The 27,253-nt window shown below is 36.3% G+C and overlaps 1 protein-coding gene and 1 long non-coding RNA gene across 3 annotated transcripts in view; one reads left to right on the top strand and one right to left on the bottom strand.

Annotated features, from left to right (window-relative positions):
- cpne5a (copine Va) overlaps positions 1-27,253 on the bottom strand; it is a 79,342-nt gene that overhangs the window by 2,721 nt on the left and 49,368 nt on the right. For both annotated transcript variants that reach the window (XM_042004335.1, XM_042004336.1), the window contains 10 exons: positions 24,711-24,752; positions 24,340-24,415; positions 20,926-20,979; positions 20,319-20,380; positions 10,153-10,199; positions 8,973-9,154; positions 6,175-6,302; positions 4,568-4,670; positions 1,076-1,133; positions 786-859 (listed from right to left, as the gene is read on the bottom strand). In XM_042004335.1, coding sequence (XP_041860269.1) covers positions 786-859; positions 1,076-1,133; positions 4,568-4,670; positions 6,175-6,302; positions 8,973-9,154; positions 10,153-10,199; positions 20,319-20,380; positions 20,926-20,979; positions 24,340-24,415; positions 24,711-24,752 — 826 coding nt within the window. The remainder of the gene's footprint in view (positions 1-785; positions 860-1,075; positions 1,134-4,567; positions 4,671-6,174; positions 6,303-8,972; positions 9,155-10,152; positions 10,200-20,318; positions 20,381-20,925; positions 20,980-24,339; positions 24,416-24,710; positions 24,753-27,253) is intronic.
- Positions 14,390-22,628, top strand: LOC121651879. Its single transcript, XR_006012518.1, has 3 exons — positions 14,390-14,402; positions 18,910-18,914; positions 22,372-22,628. It is a non-coding gene; the product is annotated as an uncharacterized LOC121651879 (long non-coding RNA).

The raw sequence follows: 27,253 nt of genomic DNA, 5'->3' as shown, positions 1-27,253 counted from the left end.
ACAATTTCCTGTAGAAGAGTCAATATTATGTCAGCTTCATCATGATGGCCCAATGCACTGTAACCCTCACAAGACCCAGACAAGTTCAAAGCACAACATGTAATTAAAGTTGCTATTCTGCAACTCCTTATATCTAGTGTGTAGCAAGGAAGCACAGCAATAGCCATATATTCAGGGACTTTGTCTTGGACTGTCTCAGGTAGATCATCAACTAAGGCTTTGAGAGAAATGTTTACTTGAGTGCTTGAAAATGTCACGGCAGAAAAAATGTCTCACGTGTTACAGCTACAGAGAGTTGGTGTAATCAGATCTGTAGTCCATTTTCAGTCAATTAATGTCATCTGAAACATCAACAAGCACCCTCCCAATTACTGTCCAGTCTTTTTTTAAGTGTGTGAGGAGACTGCATGAAAACCCTGTGAATCTGTAACATGCCCCTGAATGCAAAACAGAAACCATCCTTAGAGGATGTGATAAGAACAGGAAATGCTGAGAGGAAAGGAAAGGCTGTTTAAATCTAAAAAAAATTACCCTTGATTGAGGATGTTTGTGTTTAGAAAATGTTGTATAAATTTGTCAATAAAGTTATGATAAACCTAATCTGAGTACAAGAAGAAAATACTTTTAAATGTATTTAGTAATTGTCATTTAACATAACAAGCATACACAGGGCATTTATATTAGTATTTATCACTTGTGGGTTTGGAGAAAGTGTGTGTGTATGTGCTGTGTTTCTTCTTGTGATGATGTTACATGAGAGTGAAACAGCATAAAAAAAACATCACCTGTACAATGTCTCTCTCTGCCAACTTCCCCCGTGAGGAGATTCTGACGTCGTCACCATCCAGCTCAACCATTGCTACACAGAGAAAAAAATCCACAAAATCTAAACCATTTCACGGTATCCAAATATTCACATGATCATTTATGTTTATCAATAATATGTTTATAATATCAGTTCATAAAACTCTTGTAGTTAATAATCTTGTTTTTCTGAACTGATTAGATAAAAGCAGACAGACAGCAGTTTGGCTTCTACACATGTTCCCGACAACCTCATTCATTATCGTCTCACCATCAAATTCAGCTTGACCAACTCCAACAATGATGATGGACATGGGGAGTTTAGCTGCCTGTCATGAACAATGAGAGTATGGAGAGGTTACTTTTACAAATATGCACAAGCTCAAACATCTGTCCAATTTCCCAGGAAAAAAACAAAAAACAAAAACAAAAACAGACAAAAACGGAAATGATAAAAATAAATAAATAAAACATAATAAGATTCTTGAGCATTTCACATCTCAACATACATTATTCAACTCAGGGGTTTAAAAGTTGCACAAACCAGAATATTTTAACCATTAATAAATAATATTTTGTGGGCTGTGGTGACAATGCTGAACATGGTTTCTAAAACTAGAGTACAGAACCAGTCTGTTACATTCATGGCATGTCAAGTTATTTCCGACAGTGCTCATTAAGCTTGTCCATCTCTGTATTTCATAGTACAACATAGTTTTAAATCTGGGATTTGTGGTGATTCTTCAGAGATGATGACGTTGTATTTGTATATAGACCACCAATACTGGCGAAAAGTAAAAAAATCAGGCTAGAAGAAAGGAAGAAAAGCCCGGTCTAAGAAAAATTTTAAACATTACAAATACAAAACAAGCTGTGTTTAGTGAAAAGATTCAAGTTTAAAAAAAAGCAATAAACAGTGAGGACAAATAGTTTTTCATTGGGCTAAAATTAACAGCATTTGTGTAATTACTCTCAGCGCCAGAAGGGGGAGACATAAATTCCATGTTCCACCTTTAAATAAAATTAGGTTACAATATGTTCTTATAGTTGTAGAAATATATACACACCACTCAGCCTCGTCTTTATAACTTATGATGTTTGCACACAAAAAAGTTTCAAACACTGTTAGCATCAGAAAAAAATCCCTATGAGCTGTCTATTTAACCCCAGTCTTAATAAATATTAAACCTACATGTGAGAGTTTAGTAGGTATCGTCTTATGAATAGATTGCGGTATGTGGACACCTCTGCCCTACATGATTGTTGACCACAGCACTGATGTGCAGTGTGTGAAAGCTCTGTAATGAATGAATGATATGTGCTTGTGGTAAAATGCATTTACAGGGTAAAAGTAGGTCAGCTTTCCTAGAAAAAAAAAAAAAAAAAAAACTCCTGCGGGGAAAGGCCTGTCACAGATAGGAGTAAATAGACTAAGGAGTGCCACTTCTATCATAGTTTTTAATAACCCAGCCCATCTCTTTTTCCATTTTATCTTTCCCTCAATTTGACCCATTCCTCACAATCTCATACTTTTGCACAAAAAGTCCATTTTGATTTGCTTTTTCCAGCAGACCAGATCCCATAAGCATATATAGTGCCCATAAATGCCAAAACCAGATCTTGCATTCAGAACTGAATTATTCAGTCAACACCATTTGTTACTTTGCCTGTACTGTAAAGTCCCTCCGGTGACCTCACGCTATCAATCTGTCTTACTCATACTCCTTGTTGCCACAGCAAGACTATGATAAAGCAGTTCAGATAAACATTTCATTCATCAACAAAGAACTATAGATACATTTTGGGTATTTGATCCACTGACCGAGAAGCACGGGAATCTAGATAATTAGTCTAATGAGTTTTGATAGAAAGACACCTTACCTGCACATGCCAAAATCAATTTACCTACTACATGTAATTGTACTGTTAAAATATAAGATTTTATTTTTTTAAATCTCTGAATAAAATCTAGTGACCCAACAAAAACTAGTGATCAATTTGACAGTGCTTGACATGCGTTATGGGTAGGAGGTAGTAAGTTTGATGGTTCTACTGAATTAATCTCATGGTTTAAGTGACATCTTTTTCACTGCAAAAGAGGCCGTTTTCACATATTATGTGTAATATATATTATATAAATGATGTGTCAGATGCCACTACAGAATCCTTTTTACATTCCAAAAGGATCAAAATTAATGCAACAGAACCATCCTTGTAGGACCATAACATCCTAACTTTCCCTGCAGTCGCTTAAAGGCTGGGAAAATCATACACAGGATGGCATAACACTCGATTTCTTCACCACAGTTAAAAAATGATGAGCATTAAACTCAACTCCCCACAACAAAATGTATCTCTCTTTAAAATACTCTGTCTTTTGTGGGATTGTTTGACATTTGTTTCTTCAGGAAGAGTTTGTGAGTACCAATTAAAGCACCTGTAACATTGCATAGTCCATTTAATGATTATAAAGTAAAAGTGCAATAAATTTCTCTGCCAAAATGAAAAAAAAGGACAATAAATGAAATGTCATGAAATAAGTACATCTAGTATGTAATATGTCAAACCTCTGAAGTTGGCCAAACAGATTAAACCTTTTATTTTCTCATTTAGAACTGGCTGATAAACTCTGTCAAATAAGGCACTGTGAAATTCCACAAATATTCACAGGAATTACTGGTTGAACTGCTCTTCCATTCAGACTATATGCAGTCTAGCCATAATCCAATACCAACTAATAAATCAATTTATAGTTTTGCCTTCCAGGTCATTAAAATGCTTTATTATAATATTTGAAATACTAAAATTAAGTGTGGCACTGAAGGAAAAACATCAAAGAAAAAAAGGTGTGGGCTTTATTTTAGAGGCTGTTTCATTACAGACGTGGATCCATCAGATACTGGAAGCTAAACTGAGCTAGGTAGGCGAACAGGTAAGTTAGAAAAAAAATGTTGCTTTTAGTCCATTTATGTAACATGAAGTCTTTAAAAATAGCTCTAGAGACATAACAGCAGAAAGTCAAAATGCAGTGAGCTTTCCACAGAACTTCTTGTTTATAATTCATCTCTACAGAGCAAAGACTGAACTGAAAATGAAGCAGGACATCCAGACTTTTGCTCTATAGGCAAATGGGGGGAGAACGCTGGTCCCAGTGGCAGCAGTTTCAGGTTGAGCAGAGAGCAGAGCAGCAGACAAGATCTTAAAAGGAAGGTGTGGCTGTTCGAATGTTTTGATTAACAGTCGCAAATTCCCTTTAAACCCAGTCTGCTGGGGGTCAGAGCACTGTGTTGCTGTGAGGGTCTATTTGGAGGACGGTGACTCCGCAGTGCAAGTCTTACCACTCCACACACATCCAAGGAGCTGCAGTGTTGTCAAGACACATTAGATACAGAAAATGCTGAATAGGCATTAAACTAACAATAAATCCAAAATTAAACAGGTCACCTCTATTAAAGTTAAACCTGTTGACCAGTGACTTAATCCAAGTTGTGCCCCTCAGGCTGGTGATTTCTGTGGATGTGGGGGAAAATATTGAACAAATATTGTGCAAAGAATCAAAGCACAAAATAGTGAGACAAGTGGAGCAGAAAACATCCAATAAATCCTCAAAGCTGGTGCTGTCACTGGGCTTATAAATCCTCAAAGTAACAGAAAGCCAGAGAGCAGTGCCACAGTGAAAGCACCTGGAATACCAATGCACTGCAGAGCAGTGTAGAAGGGAGAGACATCAACAACCTCCAGATAGTGCTGGAGCAGTACTTACATTCACTATGGCCTCCTTGGTCTGAGCCATGTCTGATATTACTCCATCAGTGATGATAAGAAGGACAAAGTATTGAGATCCATCCTGCACTGCTGCTGCATACCTGGGTGAAAGAAATCATGATGGTCCATGCTTGAATATATTAAAATAGAAAAAAAAGGCTGTATTTTCTTGGTTCTACACAAAACTTTAAGGTTGGCTTGAGCAAACTCAGAGAATCTAAGAGCAGCAGCGAAGTAACCAGTGAGTCACAAATAAAAAGCAAAACATTAAAAAACTTGTTCTTCCACAAAGTGAGGGACACAAAAGCTTGATATAGACATGAAAAGATATAAGATTTACTGTATCGCTCTTCACAATTTAGAGGTCTATACAGGCACTATTACAAAAACCCATCAGAGACGCCACAGTGAGTGTGGCCTAGTTTCAGCTGCCCATTGCTGGCTGGTCTATGAATAATTTATTAAACTGTTTATGCAAGTGCAGCAGTCTTATTCTTTCAGAACATTATTGATTGCCTCGCACTCATTTGACCAAACTTGATGAGCCAGAGGAGAGAAAAAACAAAGCGGATCATTGTGAAAGCCAAGGATGGGTCAGAGGTGGACCCCCCCCCCCCAGACATTTTAATCATAGAGCGTGGCTGTCAGTGACAGCAGCAAGAACGATGAACGATGTTGGTAGATTAAAGAGGCGCGGTGTCTCTTTTTGTCTGCAACATCTCTGTGATAAAGTGTTTCATTGCACCCATAATTATATAACACCCTTTGTGCAAGAAGAAGCTGTAATAAGAGTAACTCCATAAATATTTTCAAGTACTTTAAACTGAGACTATACGCAACCATATTGGGACATTTATGATGCATTAAATACTTTTGAAATCTTTATTTATTATTCTTATTGTTAAAATCAAATAAAAAAGCCTGCAAAGGATTCTGCTTGTGTATTTTTTGGGGGGTGGATCTGAAATGGAATATTTCTGAGCTGCCAACTGCACCTCCAGTATTTACTAACCCCATAATCTTTATAGTTTAAAATCTTCTAAACTCAGTGGATCTTACTGAAATACCTCCTCTTCTTATTTTACATCTCTGTTAGTGAGAAGATTTCTTTCTATTGCATAAATGAAGAAAAAATCAAAGAAAAATATCACTGACACAAACTAATGTAAACATTATGCAGCCCTCAGTATCTCTGTGTTATACCTTTGAGTCTTAGAATATCCCATATTTCTACTCAGTCCATAATGTGTCACTTATTTTGGAGTCAAACTCATAAAGCACCAAGTCTAGTCCAAACTGATTGTTTAAAAGTTATTAAACAACATGTACAGATATTGTCTGGACTTTCTTCAGCAGGTCACACCATCTTACCTTCTCACTTTCATCATATGTTTATAACTACAGCCTAAAGTGTCTGGAACCACATATGCCTGCTTACCGGTTCTACTCATCTCAGCCGAGCAGCTGACTGTTTGTTTTTCCCTTATTAGTTCTGCTAAGTACACAAAGAAACTACAAATCACTAACTTAAGACCCATAGACTGACTGCCAGGAGAAAGGTGGCTGTGCTAATATATTCTCTGAAAAAGGCATTTGTGTTCGCACCTTGCCACATGATTAACAACAGGGGCAAAGTTGGTGGGTCCATACAGCTGAACCGTCTTAAGGCTTTGATGGTATGCTTCAAGAATCCCCTCCATGCCGTTACAGTAGGGGTTCTCGATGTTGCCATTCTGAAAGAACCAAAAATAGGTGTGTCATAGGAAGAAAAAATGGCCATCAGATTTGAGCAAAGTATGGATCTTGACATCTTTATGAACAGTGTTTCAGTCGTTCCACAAGGAGCTACAATGTCTAATAACTGAGCTTTTATATCATGAATGTCATGAATTTGTAATAGTTGATATTAGCAAATCAGCTATACACATCCAACCAATGCACAGCAATGCTATAATTCATTCAGTCACATTTTCTTAAACTCGGTGTAGACAAGCCCTACATTCATCAGAAACATATACTAACTTTAGCTGCCGAATGGGCTCAACTCAGCATACGTCTTACCGTGCTGTGTTGCTGGTTCTACCTGAGACATTTACAAAGCATTGAGATCCCTTCAGGTTTACATTTTGTTATGTTGCAGATTCACATTAATTGTTTAGATTAATATGCCCCCATCCATCTAAAGAAAATAAAATGTAGAAGCTGTTTGCAAATCAAAAGGACCTAAAGCTTTATTAAGTACTTAGTCAAAGCACTTGAGTAAGATTACTGTCTTGAATTCTGATAGGAATGATGCAGCAAGCTTAGTACACCTGGATTTGAGGGTTTTCTGTCATTATTCTCTGTAGATCCTCTAAAGCAGTGGTTTTCAAAATTGGGGTCGCAAAATATTTTCAGGGGGTCGCTAGATAATTGTAAAAAATATGTAGCCTACATTTATCAAATAAAGTTTGGATTTTTTTTTTTACCAAATCATTATTGAATAGCAAAGGCAAGTTTATTTGTATAGCACAACTCAACGACAGGGTGATTCAAAGTGCTTTACAGAAACATTGAAACATCAGAAAATGAAAAGCATAATTTAAAATTAAAACAAAAGAAAAAGGAAAAAGAAAGAACACTGGATAAAAACAGTGTTCAAACATGATCAAGTTTAAAAATTCAAGCTTAAAAGAAATAAATGCAGATTTGAAGCTTTTAAATAAAAACTATATAAATGCAGGAGAGAACAGGTGGGTCTTTAGACTGGATTTAAATAAACTGAGTGTTTGTTACGAAAAAAACTGATTTAGGGCATGTGTTTTATTACAGCGACGGACCACCAAAAACCACTTTCTCCTCCTTATTTATGACTATTCTGACAGTTTTCCAGCCTTACATTTAGAGGATGACCCATTTGATATGTCACACAATTAATCACTAAGTCGTTGTGTGGGGGTGGGGGTCGCAAACAACAATGCATCTTATCTTGGGGATAGTGGCTAAAAAAGTTTGAAAAAAGACGCTAAACTAAAGTCCTGTCAGGTTGGTCATTTACTAGAAAGACGTTTTCAGGGCACCCAAATACAAAATGACTCGATGAAGGCTCTGACTAGATCACCCAAGTTGTCCTTGGGTAACCCCAACTTTGTGTTTGCTATATGTGGGGGTTATGATAATAATAATTATTATTATTATTATTATTATTGATCAGTAACGCTATCTGATTTTACATCAAAGCCCTTGATGGCACCTTCCTCTATTTTCACACTTCAGTGAGGATAAGGTGAAGAGCTGAGTGTAGTTTAAATTAATTTCAGAGAACAGAGGTGAACCACTCTGGGCCCTCAACCCTCTAACTGCTCCCTGTGTGCTGGAATATGACAGACACTCCTAGTAAAATGTTACTAGATGGGCTAAACGCAGAGGATTAATTTTGGTATGTAAACACTGACAAATAAAGATTTTGTCCGATAACAAGTTAAACTGCAGACAAAGTATACTCCGATTCACAAAATAAAATTCTGGCTTTAGGCTATGAACAGTGCTGATTCACTTTCCTTTAAAAGCATGATCTGAAATGTTTACCTACTTTAATAAATAATAATTTAAAAAAAAACTAATACATGTGTGTTGATATTCATTTAACCTGCAGTGCTGGGGCTCCTTCTCTTTCATGAATTAACACCCCTGCACTACATTTCACCAAGCTCAAGTCTCCTTGTCTGCATGATTTTAGACACTTCCATATTAGTTTAGCTAGAGGTCAAATTTATACATTAGAGCTGATGCAGAGTCCTCTGCTTTATAAGTGAAACAGCACAGAATTCAAGGCTGAGCTACATTTTGGGAAAAAATGACTTAAAAAAAGCTTGAGATGTTATTTTCTTTTGCAACAAGGAGAATTTCAAACCAAATATAGACAGTGTAACAAATATACCACCCAAGACTGTAACTTTACTTTGAAGCCCACTTACATGACTACAATATGAAAGAATGAGGCTGTAATTATATGGTGAGATGAATCTTAATTTGCAAATTTTAATGGAAGCATGGAGTGACGCAGACGTTACCCTGTAGACACACTCCTCATTAGGCTGCACTATACAGCTGCCAGAGCACATTAGCTGGCTTAGAGAAGCTAAATTGATTTAAGAATCCTTCAGCCTTACAGAACTTAATTTGCACTATAAAGGAGAAATGGAATTCCCTCTGAATTATGCATGTTAGAGGTGTAGCTGCATTTATGTAAAAATACAGACATCCATATTGCACACTACCCACATGCTTACCCAAACCTAACCACTCAAAAGTTTGCTCTGCAAGGAACAAAACATCTTTTGATGGATTTGCATTCATTTCATTACAAATTTCTAGGCTGAATAACAACTCCAGTGTTTGAAATAATCCCATAGTTTACTCACCAGTGGAAACTCATGGGAAACCCGCCCATCAGGAGGCAGCTTAGCGCCAAATCCCAGGGCTGGAAACATCTTATCACTGTCATAGTCCTGGATGATTTCCCCAACAGCCTTCAGGGCCATGGCATAAGCATTCATCTGATAGGGGTTCATGTAGTGTAGTGAAGTGGACTGAGATGGATTTCCTTTTGAGACAATAAAAGTCAGAGTCAGTGATGCAAAGCCACAAACTGGGCCCAAGTCCATAGACAGCCCATAGACACCACAGGACAAACAGAGAATAAACCAAAACACAACTAAATGCTTTGATTCCGAGGTGGGACTTGATCTGTGGGCTCAATATTAAGTCATAAAGATTTTCCACTTGTAAAACAATGTTTTCAGATAATTTCAGAATTTGCATATGTAAATCAAGCTTGTCACCCTGTAAAAACAAGTTTGCAAATGTACAGAAAGGAATTGCATGGTTGTAAAAAGGATTTGTAGTGTGAGACTGAAGTTGTATTTATGAATTTTGGCCATATCTTTTTACTTCTATCTGATTGGATGGTGACAAACCAAACTATCTAATCAGAGAGCAGACAGCTTCCCAGTCCTTCCAACTTAATTTTTTTTTTTCTACAACTACAAATCTGTTTTACAACCATGCTAACCCTTTCTGCACATTTGGAAAGTTGAATTTTTCAGGCAGGTTGTTTTTCCAGGGTGACAAGCTTGATTTACAGATGCAAACATTCACTTAAAACTGCCAAATCTTAATGACTTAATATTGAGCCCATATTGATGAAACTACGTTATTCGCAACATTCAAAAATCAACTCCTCTAACAAAAGCTGCAATATAGGAGTGACAGACTATATTTGCTATGGATGTTTTTATTATTATTATTTTAGATTTTTTAAAAGTACAACTAAGTTATTACATAGTAGAGTTAGGGGCAGATATTAAGTGTTTTTTTTCCTTTTCTTTTTCTTTTTGTCTGTCTGACCAAAATTAAATGCTCCCACTCCTCATTAAAACAAGAACACCTCAGTAAAATGCATCATAACTCAACAGTGGGAAAAAAAAGAAATAGAGATCACAGGCAGCAGAAAACCCCTTCCTCTTCCATTCATGGAAAATGACATAGTCATACATCTGATAAATAAAAGCACAGCAGGGTAATGGTAGTCGAAATACTCACCGTTTGATGCAGTGAAATCAATGGCCACTGTGAAGTGAATCTGAGTTCTGAAATAGATGAACAGGGAAAATGTTAACAAAAGAAAGGCAGGAAAACTCAAAGCTGCAGTTTAATGAGAGTTCCCAGGTTTCAGTGTGCTCTCTGTTGTATTTCTCATCTGAGATAAGGTGTGACAACAGCACACCCGAACAGTGTTCAGTATCCACCTTTATTATCCACTGTCACAGCTGCTTGTTCACAGCCACGCTCAATTAAACAGCGCAGGATTCAGACAAGATTTTATTATCAAATGTTTAAAAACAGAGAAATACATGCAAATCAATGATTGTCTAATTAGATTTTAATTAAGAATTAAAATACATTTTTTATGAAGTGATTACTGTTGCAAACATAAACTTTCAACTCGAGCAAACCTGCCCTGCTCAAAACTTCCAGTTGTTCAGAAAGAGAAAGAACAATATAGCCTGCTGCCGATTAAAGCAATAAATCAGAGAAATTAAATAGATATTTCAGATTGGCTACACTCAGCTTTTATTTTCTTCGTGTATTTTTTTAATAAGCCTGCCTTTAAAGATTTAACAGAGTGGGATGCAAAACTGATAATAACATAATAATTTCACTGGTACTTTTCATAAGCGCGTTTTAAAATGTCGTAGCTAGTTCAGTCAATCATCACATTGAAAGTAAAGGTTTGAGAATGGAAGCAATAGAGCTGTAAATAAATAAAAGAAGAAAGCAGCAATTTCACCTGTCTGTTTAATAAATGTATATATTTACAGAAGCTTGAGGCCATTAAAGCAACCATAATGTCCCAGTGTTTATGTCTTTGATAACATGGCTGTTGCTGCATTAAAAAAATGCTTTTACGTGTTTCAACCATTGCAGAAAAACTAAAAAAGAAGCCACATTTGGATTTGTTTTTGACAGAAATTTGTCCTTTAATTCACAAAAAATTGAACACTGGATTGGTGTTATTCATGAGTATAATAGGTTAGTTTTGTTTTTTTTAAGGTTCTGGTGAACCTTGAAAAGAGACTAACTACGACATAAAGTCTGTGTTGGATTTGCATGTTTCCCAGAAAAGACAAATGATCAGGAAAGAGAAGGGGAGCTTAGATCAAAGTGTGCGCACTTTTGTTGTGATTAACACTGATTGCCACTTCTTGATTCCACCCCCATTCAGAAAATCTCCCAAGCCCAGTAGCAGAGATAATGGCGGCCTCCTCCAGCAAAGACTGACCTCAGCTCATTAATCAACATTGAGCCGAACTGCTCGGCTGACAAAAGGGAAATTGTTACGTTGGCATGCCGGCTCCATTTGAAAGTCTCTGCTGATTTCTGTGGTTAGGTTTTTTTTTTTTTTTTTTTTTTTGGCTAAAGTAAATTGCGGTGGTGAGTTAATTCAGGCTGAGAGCATAGACACTGGTTCATGCAGATCAACATTTACTACTGATTTCAATGATAACAAGATCAATTGTTTTATTTATTTATCTGTTATAACATTAACAAACTGATCGATGACGTTTTCTCCTTAATTAACATTTGCATATCAAATCTGATCAAACGATCCTTTTTAAAAAGGGGAATTACAGCAGGCTTTTAAAGTGCTTATAATTAACATTTTACTTAAAAGCTCATTCTTGGTACATGATATCAAACTTCCCCTTCATTTTAAATTCCTTGACAAAGACATTCAAATCAATGTGAGCATTTGCACTGAAAGTGTTGACTGTAGCTTAGAGACAGCTCGCCGACCATTACCATGTCTGTACTTGTTAATGCTGTATTTATATAACAGTCTATCACAGAGATGGAACATACTGGGATTAGAGGGACTGGACTAGGTTGGTTTAAGCCATTTTTTTGCCTCAGTTTGTTAAGTAAACCACAATTTTTCTACACACACTTGAGTTAGTCATGGAGTTCCACAGGGGTGTGAACTTGGAACAGAGGTTTTCAACTCTTGGCGCTTTCATTTTGTAATTTATTTGGCAGCAAAGCATTAATTTCCATTGCTGTACATACACTAACAGCCAAAGGTTTGGATACACTTTCCCATTAGATTTAATGGGAAAATGTGTCCAAACGTTTGACAGGTACTGTACATTTAGATATGTTTTGGCCCAAGAAACCTCACAAAAAACACAGTCCAACCAGCTAGTGACTGTGGATGACATTACTGTGGTGTCCAGTATGACTTGGAGCGATTTTTGGCAAGGATTTGTCCTTTAACTCACACATAAAACAAGTCTGTGACTGCCTTCTGTCACCTGCTCTAAAGTTACAATTATAACTTAGTGAAGGATATTTATATTTTCTTTTTACTTCTATAATATGCTATTTTATACTGATTTGATCAGTCCCAACAACCCTGAAAAAACATCTTGACAGGAAATATCAAGACATCATTTTTCTAGGTTTTACTTTCTCTTCAGAAGTTAAAATTTTTCTCCTTACATACTGTCAACAACAAAGCTTTACTCTAGCCAAACAGAGCTCCATCCTCTTAGAGTGCAAGGAGCTTTTACTTATTGCTGGCTTAGTAAGGGAGAGATTGGCATTTAGTTATGCTACTATAGGTTCAGGCTGATAAAAGATCTCCTATGATGCACCATGTGCCTCTTGTCTATTCTCTGTTCTCACACTCTTCATTTATATTAATGCAATTATTAATTTTGTATCTTCTAATTGTTTAAGTTATTTTTTTCCATCAGTACCTTTCTGGAGGTGTCTCTGGCTACAAAGCTGAATGATTCTGATACGCAGTGACTTGCCTGAACAACCTGCCTAAACAAGTGTTTGTTTTTTATGTGGTGTTATTCCTCAAAGGTTGTATTCATCTCATTTTAAGTCCTGTCATTAACAAGATCATATCCTATTCTGTCTGAAGGATAAACTGTGTTGCTTACATGACTGTATAGCATTTCATTACATTTTATTTAGGCATGTACAACATGCTCCCAGCAAAAACATAACCTTTTCTATACTAATGACTCACCAACCTCTTATTCTTTGTCAGAGACAGAGTTAGGAGGATTATTTTTTCCCCTTCTGAACAAATTCAGAAGTCTGTGCATTCTCAGCGATGCCATTTTCTATTAGAGAAGACCAGCAGGGCATGACCACACATATCTCTCTGAGGATCATTATTTGCTGCTGTGTATCTGAGGCTTGCTCAAAAACATCTGAAGTTCTCTCTTTTTTTTAATTGTAAAGCAAAGTGGGAATTTGTTGAAGAGCTGAGCAAATTACTTTGAGAATAAGAAATCAATATGGAATAATGTTGACTGATGCTGCAGTATTGTCTATTTTGTAAGTCCATTTGCAAACAACCAGAGACTAATCAGGAGATCATTTTTTAATCCTTATCTTCAAATCTACAATCCTTAAGCAAACATAATTATCCTACTTTTTTTTTTTTTTTAGATATGTATTACACAAATGACAAGTTAATGTGCCATCATCATTTCCTATAATTGGCTAGAAGTCAATACATCTGACATCAGCTTTTAAATAGTCTCATTTAATGCACTCTCACTCTTGTTCTCAGCTAAAATTACATCTCTAAAACTAGTCCACCCACCTACAATTACAGTAATAGTTTGAAAAAAATCTGTAAATGTGTCTTTTTAATGTTCTATTCCAGTCAGACTTACAGCAAATTGCAAAATTCTGAGTTTTTCAGACAAATAGCATCTATGTAGCATCTTGTTTCCAGCCCACATAATAAATGACAGCACGCTTGCCCTCACCCATCACAACACCTGACCTCAGCTATATGAGAAACAAGAAAATGAGTTGCAATGGAAGAAATACATTACGTAAATGAGCAAAACACTAATTAAAGTCTGTCTTGAGGTTATGTATGGCACAAATTAAAGACTGCCAATGCCTGTACATACCAATTAAAAGAATTTATAACAATTTGTTTTAAAATGGCAAGTAAAGTACAGTTATAATGCAAACAGATGCACAAAAGGTTGCACAAAAAAAAGGGACAATGAAGTTACTAAACCCAGTTTCCACTTTATAAATATGCCCAGCAGAGACATATTAAGTCAAAATGGGTTCTACTGAAATTAGATCATATTGCTTTCTACTTTTATACCCATAAGGGTAGGTTAAATGACACAAACACCTTCTTGTATAAGGCAGTCTTGTTAAATAGCCACACAGTAATAACTGGGGAAAAAAACTAATTAAAAAAACCTCAGAAAAAGAATATCCAAACTTTTAGTCACCCAAATTGGGTGGATTAATACCTAAATCCAATAAAAACTACAAAAATGATGCACATTTAAATATCCAAAGTTGGATTCTGAAACATGAAGAAGACATGCACTGACCCTTAATAGTTATACATTCGGATCTACAGTATTTACCAACAGAAAATGTTGGAAAACAAACTTAAATAAAGGTCAGTTTGTTCTTTAAAAGCAAAACTCTTGTTTGTATGTGTCCCTGGAAAAAAGTGAACACAGCTGTGTCATACTTAAATTCAAAGTGACGTTTTCTGCCTCTGCTTCCATGTAAACTCAAACATGAATAAGAGCCACAGTGGCCCGCTGTCAGAACGAAACAGCAGCCACCACAAAATTTGGCACACCAGCACACATACATAAAATGATGTAATGTCCCTACCATCTCAGTTCAATTTTTTTATCAAAGCCTGGCCAAGTACACTTCATGGCACATGCACTAAAACAACCTTTATAGAAAGGTGAAAAAAAATGTCACAGCTAAGAAACATTTTTAAATTTCCCCACATTAAAAAAAATAAGTGGCCATAAAAGAAGATGAAGGAAATAAAAACTGTGATTCAGTCATTTTTATGACAGACTACAAAGCTTGTACAGATCAAACGATAAAATAAACATATATATATATATATATATATATATATATATATATATATAATGACTTCTTATCTAATTTAGTGACAACAGGATGTTTTGAGATAAAACCGTTGAACCATATTGTGTTCTTCAAACAAAAGAGCCATTACACAGCTGATCTTACTGCAGACTAAATTTGAAAAGATCATAAATCTTTCAATAGCCTCTCCGAAACAAAGCAGTATATGGCTTTTGGAGTCTAATTACCTCTATTTGACTATATCTCTGCACCAACTGAAGGTTAATGAAAATGAATAGAAAATCACTTCACTGTGAAAACGGTCAGGGTGCATTGCTAGGTCTGAAAAAGAAATAGCTTTTTCCCCTCCACTTAAAAAGTCATCTAAAATGCATCATGCTAGTTTTCATCTGTTAAAGATGAAGCAGGAAAGCAAACATTTGTGAAAGGAGGGAAATCAATAACAGACATATAAAATATCAACGTTGGGGCTTAATTCAGTTTCATACAGCCTGCTGCTCAGGCTGCTTTTCATATCGCTCATCATCTGTCTGAATAACAACGTTGCCAGGCTTTTGAGTTTTGGTTTCATTTTCTTATTTAGTAGGTTAGGTAAAAGTAAATTTTTTTCTCCTAGCAAGGACAGATGTCAAATCAAAACCAAAAGCCATTATCTATCTGTGAACTTGAATGTGAACAAGGCAAAGAGGATGGTGGCTGAATTTAGGATGACTAGGAATAGGCCAAACACTATTTGCATCATGGCAGAAGAGGTAGAGGTGGTAGGGGACTACAGATACTTGGACATTCACTTAGACAACAGACAGAAAATGCAACACTAAAGCCGTCTGCAGGAAGGGACAGATTTTGGTGATATACAATCCAATTAATTTCAATATTACCTTTGTTTTTATGTATTTAGGTGGTAGTTGCTTCAACATCATTCACTGGATTTACCAAATCAGCTGTTACTGTTCCTAAAGTTTCTTCAGGTATGAGCGTTTGTGAGTTACAGTGGATACAGTCAATCTTTCTGTCATGGTACATTCTGCTTTGTCCCTCCACTGCCAAGAATGAAGCGACACCTGTGAGCTTGTTAAGGCAGACAACTCAAGCTGCTGTTCTGCATCCTATGTGATCCACCACAAATGTTTATACTACACATTAAACACACCCATCCAATCTGGACTGTGTATTTAAGCTGCACACGTCCTCCCTTGCGGTTTGCCTCATGCTTGCTGCCACTATCTCTACTGCTAAGCTGCTCCCATGACCACTGCTCAGTGCCTGCCTTTCTTTCTCGCCCCTCCACCACACATCCACTTGTAGGCTCCAGTTAAGTAGGAAAGGAGTGCACATGTTGGAAAACACATCAATCAGATGAAAATCGGACAAATATATGATTTTCTTTCAATTCTTAGAAGGTGAAGATGGAAACACTCTCACTCCAGTGAGAAGCAGCTGGAGTGTTTCTCCGGTGTCACGCTTTACAACGTCAGGCCATCACGGGAACGCACACATCAGAACAAGATGAATCTACCATCATTTTAGGAATTTCTCTGTAGTATTATGGCTTTAAATGGATTTAAAAAGTTAAACTTTTTCTGTCCTAACCGCCAAGCTACAATATTTGATAAAGTTTTATCAATCAAGTCGTCTGACTGAACTAATAATGTTGCTCATCTTCATCAGTCTGTCATACAATCTGCTGTAAACTGACAAGACTTTAAATGCTATTTAATCTATTTGATTTGATTAAAAGGAAGTTATTTAAGTATTTTATATTGAAACAACACAGTATAATCTTGTAAAAACACATTTAACAAAAACTATCAGGTTCTTTGTTTTACATTTTTGAACATGCAAACACTTTGATTCAATGCCTTCATATTAAGGTAATATTGTTTCCTCACATTTTACAGTTATTTATATGAAATGAAATGAATGAAATGAAAAATACTTTATTAATCCCAAAGGGAAATTCAATATTGTAGTAGTAGTAATTTTTTTTTTTTTTTTTTTTTTTAAACAATCACATTAATTAATTAAGGGCTTTGTTCTTCAGCCTGATAGCTGCTGGAAGGAAGGATCTTCTGTATCTCTCTGTCTTGCATCGGACTTGAACAAGCCTCCCACTGAACACACTCTGTTGTTTCGTCACGGCGTTGTGTAGAGGGTGTGAAGGATCTTCCATTATCTTCGTCAGCTTGTACAGAATTCTTTTTTTGATGATCAACTCCAGCGGCTCCAGAGTTACTCCAAGCACAGAACCAGCTTTCTTGATCAGTTTGTTAATTCTTTTCAAGTCTCTGGTTCTGATGCCGCTGCCCCAGCAGATTGCTGCAAAGCTGATTGCACTTTCAACAACAGACCCGTAGAACATTTGCAACATTTTGGTGCAGACATTAAAAGATCTCAGCTTCCTTAAGAAGTAGAGTCTGCTCTGACCTAACTAAGATATAAGTAAAAATAAAGATTTCTTCATTGTCATCAACAGCTAATATTGAATACTTTAACACTAATTTATTGTACATGTTTTGCATAATCTAGACAGGCAAGAGATTTCTTTTGTTTGTTGGTTTTTACATTGTTGGCTCTTGTGAAGCACTTTATGATTTTATATCTTGAGAGGTGCTATATAAATAAAGTAAGACTTACTTACTGGAAATGCCAGAGAAATAAAATGTTTAAGTTTGTCATTACCAAAGTCTCACTTAAGCAGTAACCAAAGAAAGAATAAACGTAAGGTTTAGTAAATAAAATATATATATATGTCAATTACTTGATGATGAACATGTGAGTTTGATGGATTCAGCAGTCTTTCTCATTTAAAAAGGTTTTAGGTAGCGGCAATTTATTCACATGAAGAACAAGCGTTAATGTTGCATTAAATCTCCTGTACATAGGACGTTTACTCCAATGTATCATTTTAAATTAATTTTGACAGCTCATCTTAATGATGGTTATAACATCTATAGTGTTTTTTTTTTACCTCTCTTCCTCCAGTTTCACACAAAAAAACAGAAACAACAAAAGACAGAGCCTCAACCAAAACAGGACTGCCTGGACTTACAGTACATAGAGAATTAGACAGGACTAACAAACATCAACCCTTTCTGCATTTCTGCATCCCTCATGCATTTCAAATTGACAGTTTTGTTAGGAATTCAATTCTGGTCAGATGGTGGATTTCTGACTTTGGTGTATTGTATAAAATGTCTGCCAATTATAATCTCTATAGTATGACATAAGATGCAGTTTAATGAACTTGTGAAGTAATTTGGAACCACAGAGGCATAATTTTAACTTGCAGCAACATGAGAATAAGCAAACAAAATTCCCAATAACTAAAACAAGTAAAGCAGCACATTCAAGTTAATCTTTTTAAATGATTACTTTCTTATTTCCCTTCTTCCCCCATATTTCTGCAGTATATTAAGGACAAACTGAGTAAGAACTGAACATGTTAAAAAGGTGAGGATAGTGTTTGAATGTGTGAGTGTGGTTACTGTATGTGCGGATACAGTAAATGTGTTGAATTGTGTTAACTGGAGAAAGACCAACAGGACAGATCTGGGACACTCAGCCATCAGTAGGAAAGCAGCAGAGAACTAAAACCAGGGCAGCTGCTGCTTCACTGAGGAACATTTCCATATGTGACGGGTTGTCCACCCTTAATTAAGCTCTCAGAACTCCATACTTCATATTTTATCATAATCATTCATATTCATTTGCACTGAAGTTTTGGCTGTGAAAACCACCATCTTCTTTGGGAGAACACTTCATTCATATTTGATCACTTTAAGGCTATTAAATAACCAAAGTCTGATGTATCAACATAAGAATGAATCCCTACAATGAGCCCAAGAATTAAATAGACATTTATAATTTTGGAAACTAGAGGAAGAGTTTAGGAAAGTAAATTCTGGTTGATTAGATCACTTTGTAAATTTTTGTATAGATTTATTTTCCACAATTGTAAATATCTTTAAATATACATTAATATGAATCCAACATATTGTAGATAAATGGCAACAGAAGATGTTATCTTTTAGTCAGAACGCACATATTCAGCAACATGCAGGAGCTCTATAAACTTGGGTACAGGTTCATGATTCCTTTAAAAGAAAGGCAAATAACTCAAATGAAATCTAACAAATGTCTCCAGCCAAACACATGCTGTGCAGTTAGCCTTTATTGCAGACCTCTGGTCTACTGTGATACCTTTTACCACCAAAATAATAAGAGCCAAAATTCTTCTTGTAACAAAATGTAGTATACTAAGGGAGAGACTAAGGATATTTCGGTAAGCCAGTGTGTAGCTCAACTATATATAACTTTAAGTACATGCAGCTAAGAGACACAATAAAATGAGGCAAAATGAGGCAAGGATATTTTAACCGGGCTGGGTTCCTGTTCTGTTATGTTTGGCAACTGGGAGCTTAAACCTCTTTAAAGTTAAACAGTTAGTCTTAACAGGGACGAGAGGGCTGCCATCCATTCTGCTTTTTACATAGTTGTAAAAAGGTAGTTAATGTTAGTTTAGATCAAATAGGTAAAGGCCAAAAACATTGATGTAATAACTGTTAAATGACAATATTATCACATTTAACAGTTATGTAAAAACTTAAATAATGTGACAACAGCATCACATCCACTAAAATTTTGTTTAGTTACATTAAACTTTACTTCTGTTTTAAATGTCAAGTGGAACTTAATTGGAGCTTGACATGTTGACATGAACACAGTATGTTGTTTTTATAATAATATATCACGATGTATGAAGCAATTTTCTCATTTTTTGTAGTTTAAACAGAGAAAGATCAAAAGCATATAAAAGAAACAACATGAGTGCAGCTAGGTGGCTAAATATATCTTTTACATTAATTGTGTGGTTACGAAGGGAGGGGTTCTTCTCCTATTGAATTTTTATGCCGTTTCTCTTGTTAGACTTTATTTTCTCTGAGAAACTTTTATTAGCCATAATGTCACAGCTGTCTGGTTGTTGTTATGAATTGTAGGTAAAAGCAATCAAAGCTCCCCTTCAGACATGTTTTAGGAAACACATAAATATGCTGCTTTGAACAGTGATTTGTGTCTGACATGATTTTGCCAAAAGGAAGCTTAATTACTTTGTTAAGAATTGTCAATAATTATATTCAGTGTCTGTCTTTGTTCAAGTAACAATAAGTTAAGACATATTTTTGGAGTGATAGACAACTTGAAGAAATCTTGTATGTTACATGTTATTGCTACAAGAAGACAAAAGGCAATATTAACTGCATGTGCACATAGGGGATCATTACACTCACCCTCCCTTGATGTAATCCAGGAAGGTGTGCTCAGACTCCACGTTGAATGACAACAAGGACACCTGGGGGGGGGGGGGGGGGGGGGGGGGGTAGTCCAAACAGATTAAGTCATGCTTGAAAATTAAACTAAATAAAATCTAAAATCTACATTAACACCGACCTCCGAGTTAACCACCCACAAAATTACTTAACCGTATAGGGTGCTCATGAAGCAAATTAGATCACTTGACATTAACAGGGCTGTAGACTGACGGATGCTCAGCACGATAGATAACAGATTTTAATTACCGAGGCACAGCATTCAGAAAGAGATGTAATAAAGCTGTGGCTCATTTATAAACATTGATCACTACTTAATTAAAAGGACACCGACAAGCGTCCGTTAATGCATTTAAACAGACTTTGATATTCAGCACTACTGATGTCCTGACAATGTTATCCCATCCACTCTGACTCACAGGCTCTGGGAGTGGAATAAAAACATTAACAGAGCTGAACTGCCACGTATAATCCACTTAGTGGAAACTTCCTGATGAATACAAAAGCAAAAGGGGCAGGAGTGTGGATGCACCAGGAGATTTGCCCTTATCTTAGATCTCATACTCACTGTCCCAGAGTTGATGTATCTCTTTTTCTTTAGTTTCTTCTTGGCATTCACCACCTGGTATGAAAGCAGATAAGAATAATGACAATGTATACTTGCAGCACAATTATTTCTATCCAGCCTTAGGCAAGTAATAAAAACATCTTTGTCCTCCTATTCCATGTCTGTAAGGGTAATGGGGCATAGGGAATGAATCCAATAACAGCAGTAGGTGTGAATGAGATACCATTGATCATACCTTGCAGCAAGACACGGATTATTCAGGAGGATTTTTATGAGCACCTACTCCATATCCAACATGCCCACCACTATCCTTGGGGATAACAAACATATGTACCATATTTTGTCCTTACAATAAACTAAATTATAACTACCTGTGAAATAAATCTAACAGTGTGCAAATCCACAGGCGGATAATAATGTGAAATGTGGGCAGAAACATTTACACAAAATGCTCAAAAATAGGTGATAAGCAGAACGAGCTAAGCGATTAGAGCATTTTCTACTTTGGATGAAAGTTACATTTAAAGCTTGCAGCCAAAAACTTGCATACAACAGTAAGCAAGGTCAAATATCTCTGCTGCTCACTCTACATGTCTCTGCACAAACATAAAGGATCAGCCTGGAGGAAACTGTGCTGTATTATAAAGTAAAAGGTATCCCACTCTCTTCTTTTCTTCACATTCCTCTACCCTTCCATTCGGCTTCTGTGGTTTAAAGCTACTCGTCCACTTTTCCTACAAAGACGATGCCTCATAGGTCTGTGGCTGCCACTAAGTTACTGTCTAAGTTCACATTATTTCAGAAAAACCACCACATGCGATTACGGTAACCTCTTTTACCATTTGCCTGCTGTCATTTCAGCTCATAGGCCTAATGTTCATATGCTTTGTGTGTCAGGTTGAGAGTTAAAAAGATGAACTTTGCAGCATGTTATCTATTCAGCCTTTATTTGTCAATAGTGAATAGGAAGCTTTGTGTGTTTCTTGAACACATCCTGAAAGTGGTTCAAGCTCACTGACCTGAACAGGGCATGAACAAACTACTGTTTCCTTTTTCTAATCAAAATAAAGCAGGATAAGGCAACTCTGCATGTCACTCCTCTTTGTCTCATTTAACCCATCCCATCATCGTTTCCCTGCTAACTACCCTTTCTTTTCTTTGGCCACCTCCATGATTGTTTTGAGGCTAGCATGACATGTCTTTTAATGAGCTGAAAACAGCAATACCTGATATTATTTTCCAAATACTACAAAAGACTTGAATCTGCTGCAGATCTGCTGCTTTTCTATTAGTATTCATGCCACAGAGGCACCATTCCTCAGCTGGTCTGCAGCACCACTTGACCTATCAGACTCTTACTGACAGGTAAAGTGAAGACAGCCAGAGGATGCTATAGCTGTTATAGATGAACAGCTAGCATCTTGGGCTTAAACAAGACCTAAATAGTTTCCTGTTATTTAACCCTAGGATGCATGACCAACTGACTTGGTTCTCTTACGTTCTGGGGTCTTTTTTGACCCCAATTCATTTCCTATGGAAACTGATCCAACAGGGTTGTTAGGGTTGCAATATCTTTGTCCTGGAGGGTTGATATCATTTGACATTTCACCTATAGCTAAACAAACATGTTATATGTCATTTCATTTACAATTTTGATTTAGTTTTTTTATACTTGTTAATAAATTGAGATAATTGTCTTACTACCCCGCTTTTCACATGGGGGTCTTTTTTTACCCCAAACAAAGTAAGTCTCGTTCAGGAACAGGAACCTGAATACATAATCAGGTATAGATCATCAGATACACCTGATTATGCAGTTGAGGCTGTCAGGAATATATTACAAGTGCACAGAAGACCAGTGACAGACGTCACTGTCAGAGTCAGAGAGACAGAAGTCACTCAGGAAGATTTTTTCCACAGCAAGACCTGATAATCATGTAAGTACTGTATTATATTATAATTCATTTATAATTCTATTGTGTCATCGGCTTAGCTAAGCTTGTTAGCTAGCTAACAACTAAGCTACCTAGCTAGGTAAGTAGCTAGCTAAGTAGTTAAGCTAGCTATAGCTAGCTGCTATAGCTAGCTAGGTAGCCTTACCATGTGCTGAAACCCTCAGAAAAATCTATTGGAATATTCAGAAGACCTGACTATTGACTATTGTGTGAATATATAAAACATGTCTAGCAATCCTGTGCTATGACAATACCAAATAACAAAATATCCCTTTTAGATTTTCTCATCTACGGTGTCATGGCGGTTGTCTGTCAGAAATGTGAAGCGTGAGGAGACTGACTGACACACACACACGGGGTATCCTATGTCTGTCACCTGTTACAAACAAAGTTATCACACATACAGTATGTTTGTTCTTTGTCATGTTCTGTGTAACATTGGTTTTGTTCTATTGAATTACCTGTGACACAACCGTACATACAAACACGCATGTTACAAATGTTCTGTGTAACATTGTTCTTTTTCAAAGAAATTACTCACTTCCAATTGTTGAGTGTGTAAGAGAATTCAAAATAAACATTTTTCAGACATAAAAGCATTCTTGTGAAATCTAACTATGACATTCTGATGAGCTGTGAGACTCACAACCAAAGTTGCTAAAAAAGACCCCTACATGCATTCAAGGGATAATTTAGAATGTTCAATTGATTAGTAAAAAAAACATGTCATTTGAGGATTAGCTGGAGTATGAAACAACACAATTTTTCCATTTCAAAGATATTGCAAGAGAAAGACCTCTCGGGGTCAAAAAAGACCCCAACATGCATTCAAGGGGTAGGGTTACGAATTCCTTAATTTCTTAAAAAGTACAAAAGATCATTTAGAATGTTCAATTGATTAGTATAAAAAACATGTTATTTGAGGATTAGCTGGAGTACGAAATAACAAATTTTTTCCATTTAAAAGATATTGCAAGAGAAAGACCTCTCGGGGTCAAAAAAGACCCCAACATGCATCCTAGGGTTAACAAGATCTTGCTGAGCCAAAGGCCGTCCAGATTTGTACTTAAATTGAAGTTTCTCAAGGTGGCACCCAGATACAAAACTTAGGTTTGTATTTGTGCTGAGCAGAATGATATCTGCAACAACTGCTTATCTGGTGAGTATCTTACCTTTTTTTATTCATAGTGTGCTTGATGTGGTTCATTTGCCATAACACACAAACCCACACAATGATTGCACAAAAATGTACAACTAAACAAATATATATGAAAATTTCAAGAATATGAAAATATCAAGTTTTCTTTGTGTCCTGAAGTTTACTCATAAGTAGTTTAAAGAAAAGGAACACCACATAGCAATGCAGATTTTACTGTAGTAACTTACAATGTGCAACATTGAGGTCCTCAGAGACAAATTAAGGGCTCAAATAGTATGGAATGCCTTTATCTCTACTCACCTCATACGCATTTAACTGGCTTGGACCCCTACAGAGCTCTTTGTAGCTGGTAGTGAATTCCCCAATGAAATCGTGGCTATTGGAGGGAGACAAAAAGGTACGTTACAAAATTTATTCAGTAAACCTAAACAAATGGAGAACAAGCATGACTGAAAAACTTACTTCATTCGCTCTGCAACCCAGCTGTATTCTAATAATGATGTATAAAATTTATTTCTCTATTGTAATCAGTCAGTAAAATTCTAAATGTGATGGTAAAATAGTTTAATAATTTAAACGGTAAGCTGATGAAAAAACAGTACATGGCAAGAGCTCCATAAAATGACTTTTTAATCAGTCTATAACCCTGAATGTGTTGTGAGCACCATTACCTCCCATCTCTGTCCCAGTCATATACTTCAGCCTTTATGGCCCTGTAAATTTATCAAAACACAAAAAGACAGTTTATGTGAGCACTTTTATGCAATGAGCTGTGATGTCCTTAGAAGGAAAATGTATTTGTGAAATTATTATGCAAGACAAAACAAGCTATAAAAGCCCATTAATTGTTGGTTAAAGCTGAATTATATCAGTCAAGGAGAGCTCTGTTTGAATGTAAACAACACGAATGGTTTTCTAAAACTGAAAAATGATGGCACATATTTATAACCTCTTTCAACTAGACACTTAGAAAATCTTGAATATAGAAAGCATTCATTATTAACAAAACAATACCAGTCTCAGTGAATAAAAAGATTTAAAGTCCCACTCCAGCAGTTATTAATCCCCTGAATGGGGATCTATAAATATGCTAATCTGATGTTGCCCAAATCTCCACTTACCTGCAGATTACCTACCCCACTATCTCTGCTTCACTATGCAATGGGCAGGTCTAAAACTGAGGTAGTTTATCTGTACATGTTTGAACCAGAGAGCAAATTTCAGTAAGAGGACACTCAATTATACATGGCCTTGTGCAATTGGAAGTATCAGAATGGCAACGTGTTTAGTTTGTTTCTCTTCTTGTCGTTTTTAGTAATGTCAGAAATGCACTGCTCCATGCGAGCTGGGAGCCTGCAACATACTGGCTGCAGGACATGCCCACTCATAAATGATAAATGGTTGAAACAGAATCTGATTTTTCTTTTATTAGTTTCTAATAAATCTCAGCTGTTTTGAAGCACATTTGTAAAGCATGCCACGCCATCACAGCCATAAACAGAGCATCTGAAGTCTGCCATTTTCACAGAAAGAGAAAAAGACACCAAATATGCACCTTCACCTAGTTGCTACTATCTTCTCCATCTAGCTTGTGCTAAGTTTGTGTTTAGTGTTACCAATTATTTCAAACATAATGTGGATACAGTAAGCTAAAAAAAATCTCTAGATTACATCATGTCCTATTTATTTAGCATTGCTTTCTGCTTGATTCCAGCCCTTTTTATCTATTTTTCCTCTGCTACTCTGCATGCTGATACACTGTATTTTAAAACAGTTTAGTTTCTAACCAAAGTGCTCTCATTTACATATGTTTTGTTTCTGTTGTCAGAAGGTGGATAAAGTCAATAATGCAAGTAAGTGTATGCGAGCCAGCCTGCTATTTCTCACTCACTAAAACGCACAGCTCACACACAGCAAACAACTAGGCCCTGCCTTTGCACACCAACATTGGCGACCTTCTTCTTTAGTAAGTAGCTAAGGTTTGTCCTAAAAGTGGCTAGATGTGTTGCATGTTGTTTTTTAAGTCACTGAGGAGGGTTGAAAAGTAGTTAAATTCAGCTCTAGTTTGCACTAGATTCTTATTTTATCACCTTCTCATTGCCCCTGGGGATTAGTTGCACACTCCAAGTCCGCAAGTGGTTCCTCCAATCTTTGGTGCAAAACATAATGGGCTTTCTTAGCTCACCTTTCTGAGACTGAATGAATTTCTTGTAACACAAAAAGAAATATCAAACATAAAAAAACCTGTTGATACACTGTTATCCAGGATGTTAATGGATTGTTTGGTATTAGTGTTTCAAAGAGGAGACACTGCAATAATTTCCAAAAGTTTGGGTGCAAAATTTTTACTGCACATGCCAAAGGTAAAAAAATTCAGCTCTTGAGAAACCCCCCAAATATTTGGCCAAAAAGAATTCACTACAAATGAAGAACATGCTTCCTTTTGTCTTTTTGACAGGAATGGGAAATTAATTTCTTGAAACCACCACCATTTCATCAGCTGCTGTCGATCATGTACCAGTGGGTCAAGGAGTCAGGATGCTGGAAGGTTGCCATGCTCTCCTGACCTCCCAACAAACTGTCAGCATCTACCTTATAAACGTGGAAAATATGTGGTGAACAAAGAAATTAAAGAAAAAAATCCTGCCACGAATCTGTACTGAAAATAGTTGTTTGCCTCTACTTATTGAAACACCATATTATGCAACCAAATAAACAGAATCAAAGCAACAAAACAATCACACCTTTATCATCTTAACTAAAACAAAACTAATGTTGTTTGGCACTCAGGGTCACTTGTTCCCCTGTGTTGAGTTAGCATTAAAATGACAGGTTCAGATACAGCCCTACAACATAGCCCTTGGTTTGTTCTCAATATTCAAATCAATTTCACTCCAATGGTACTTGCTTGATTGAAAATGGCAGTAATTTCACTTTCTTAACAATAATAAAACCAGATGATTACAAGAGTTTTACCAATTCATACAAGACTAAAAGATATGATTGCAGTGAGGCAGCAAACGGGTTATTGTCTTCCTCCTCATCATCATTTTTGCTGTAGAGTTATACAAGACACATGTACAGTACAAGGAAGAAATGTGAAGTAGAATAGCTGAAGCATCACCAAATCTGCCCATGTATGCAAAGTGAAAAACTATTCAGAAACTGTGGATTACAACTAAACTTCATAATCATCAAAGAGTAACACATTTTA

The sequence above is a fragment of the Melanotaenia boesemani genome, chromosome 13 (assembly GCF_017639745.1).
Source record: "Melanotaenia boesemani isolate fMelBoe1 chromosome 13, fMelBoe1.pri, whole genome shotgun sequence".
Lineage (NCBI taxonomy): Eukaryota > Metazoa > Chordata > Actinopteri > Atheriniformes > Melanotaeniidae > Melanotaenia > Melanotaenia boesemani.
Note: the sequence above shows the minus strand (reverse complement) of the source record. Positions and strands in the feature narration are given on the sequence as shown.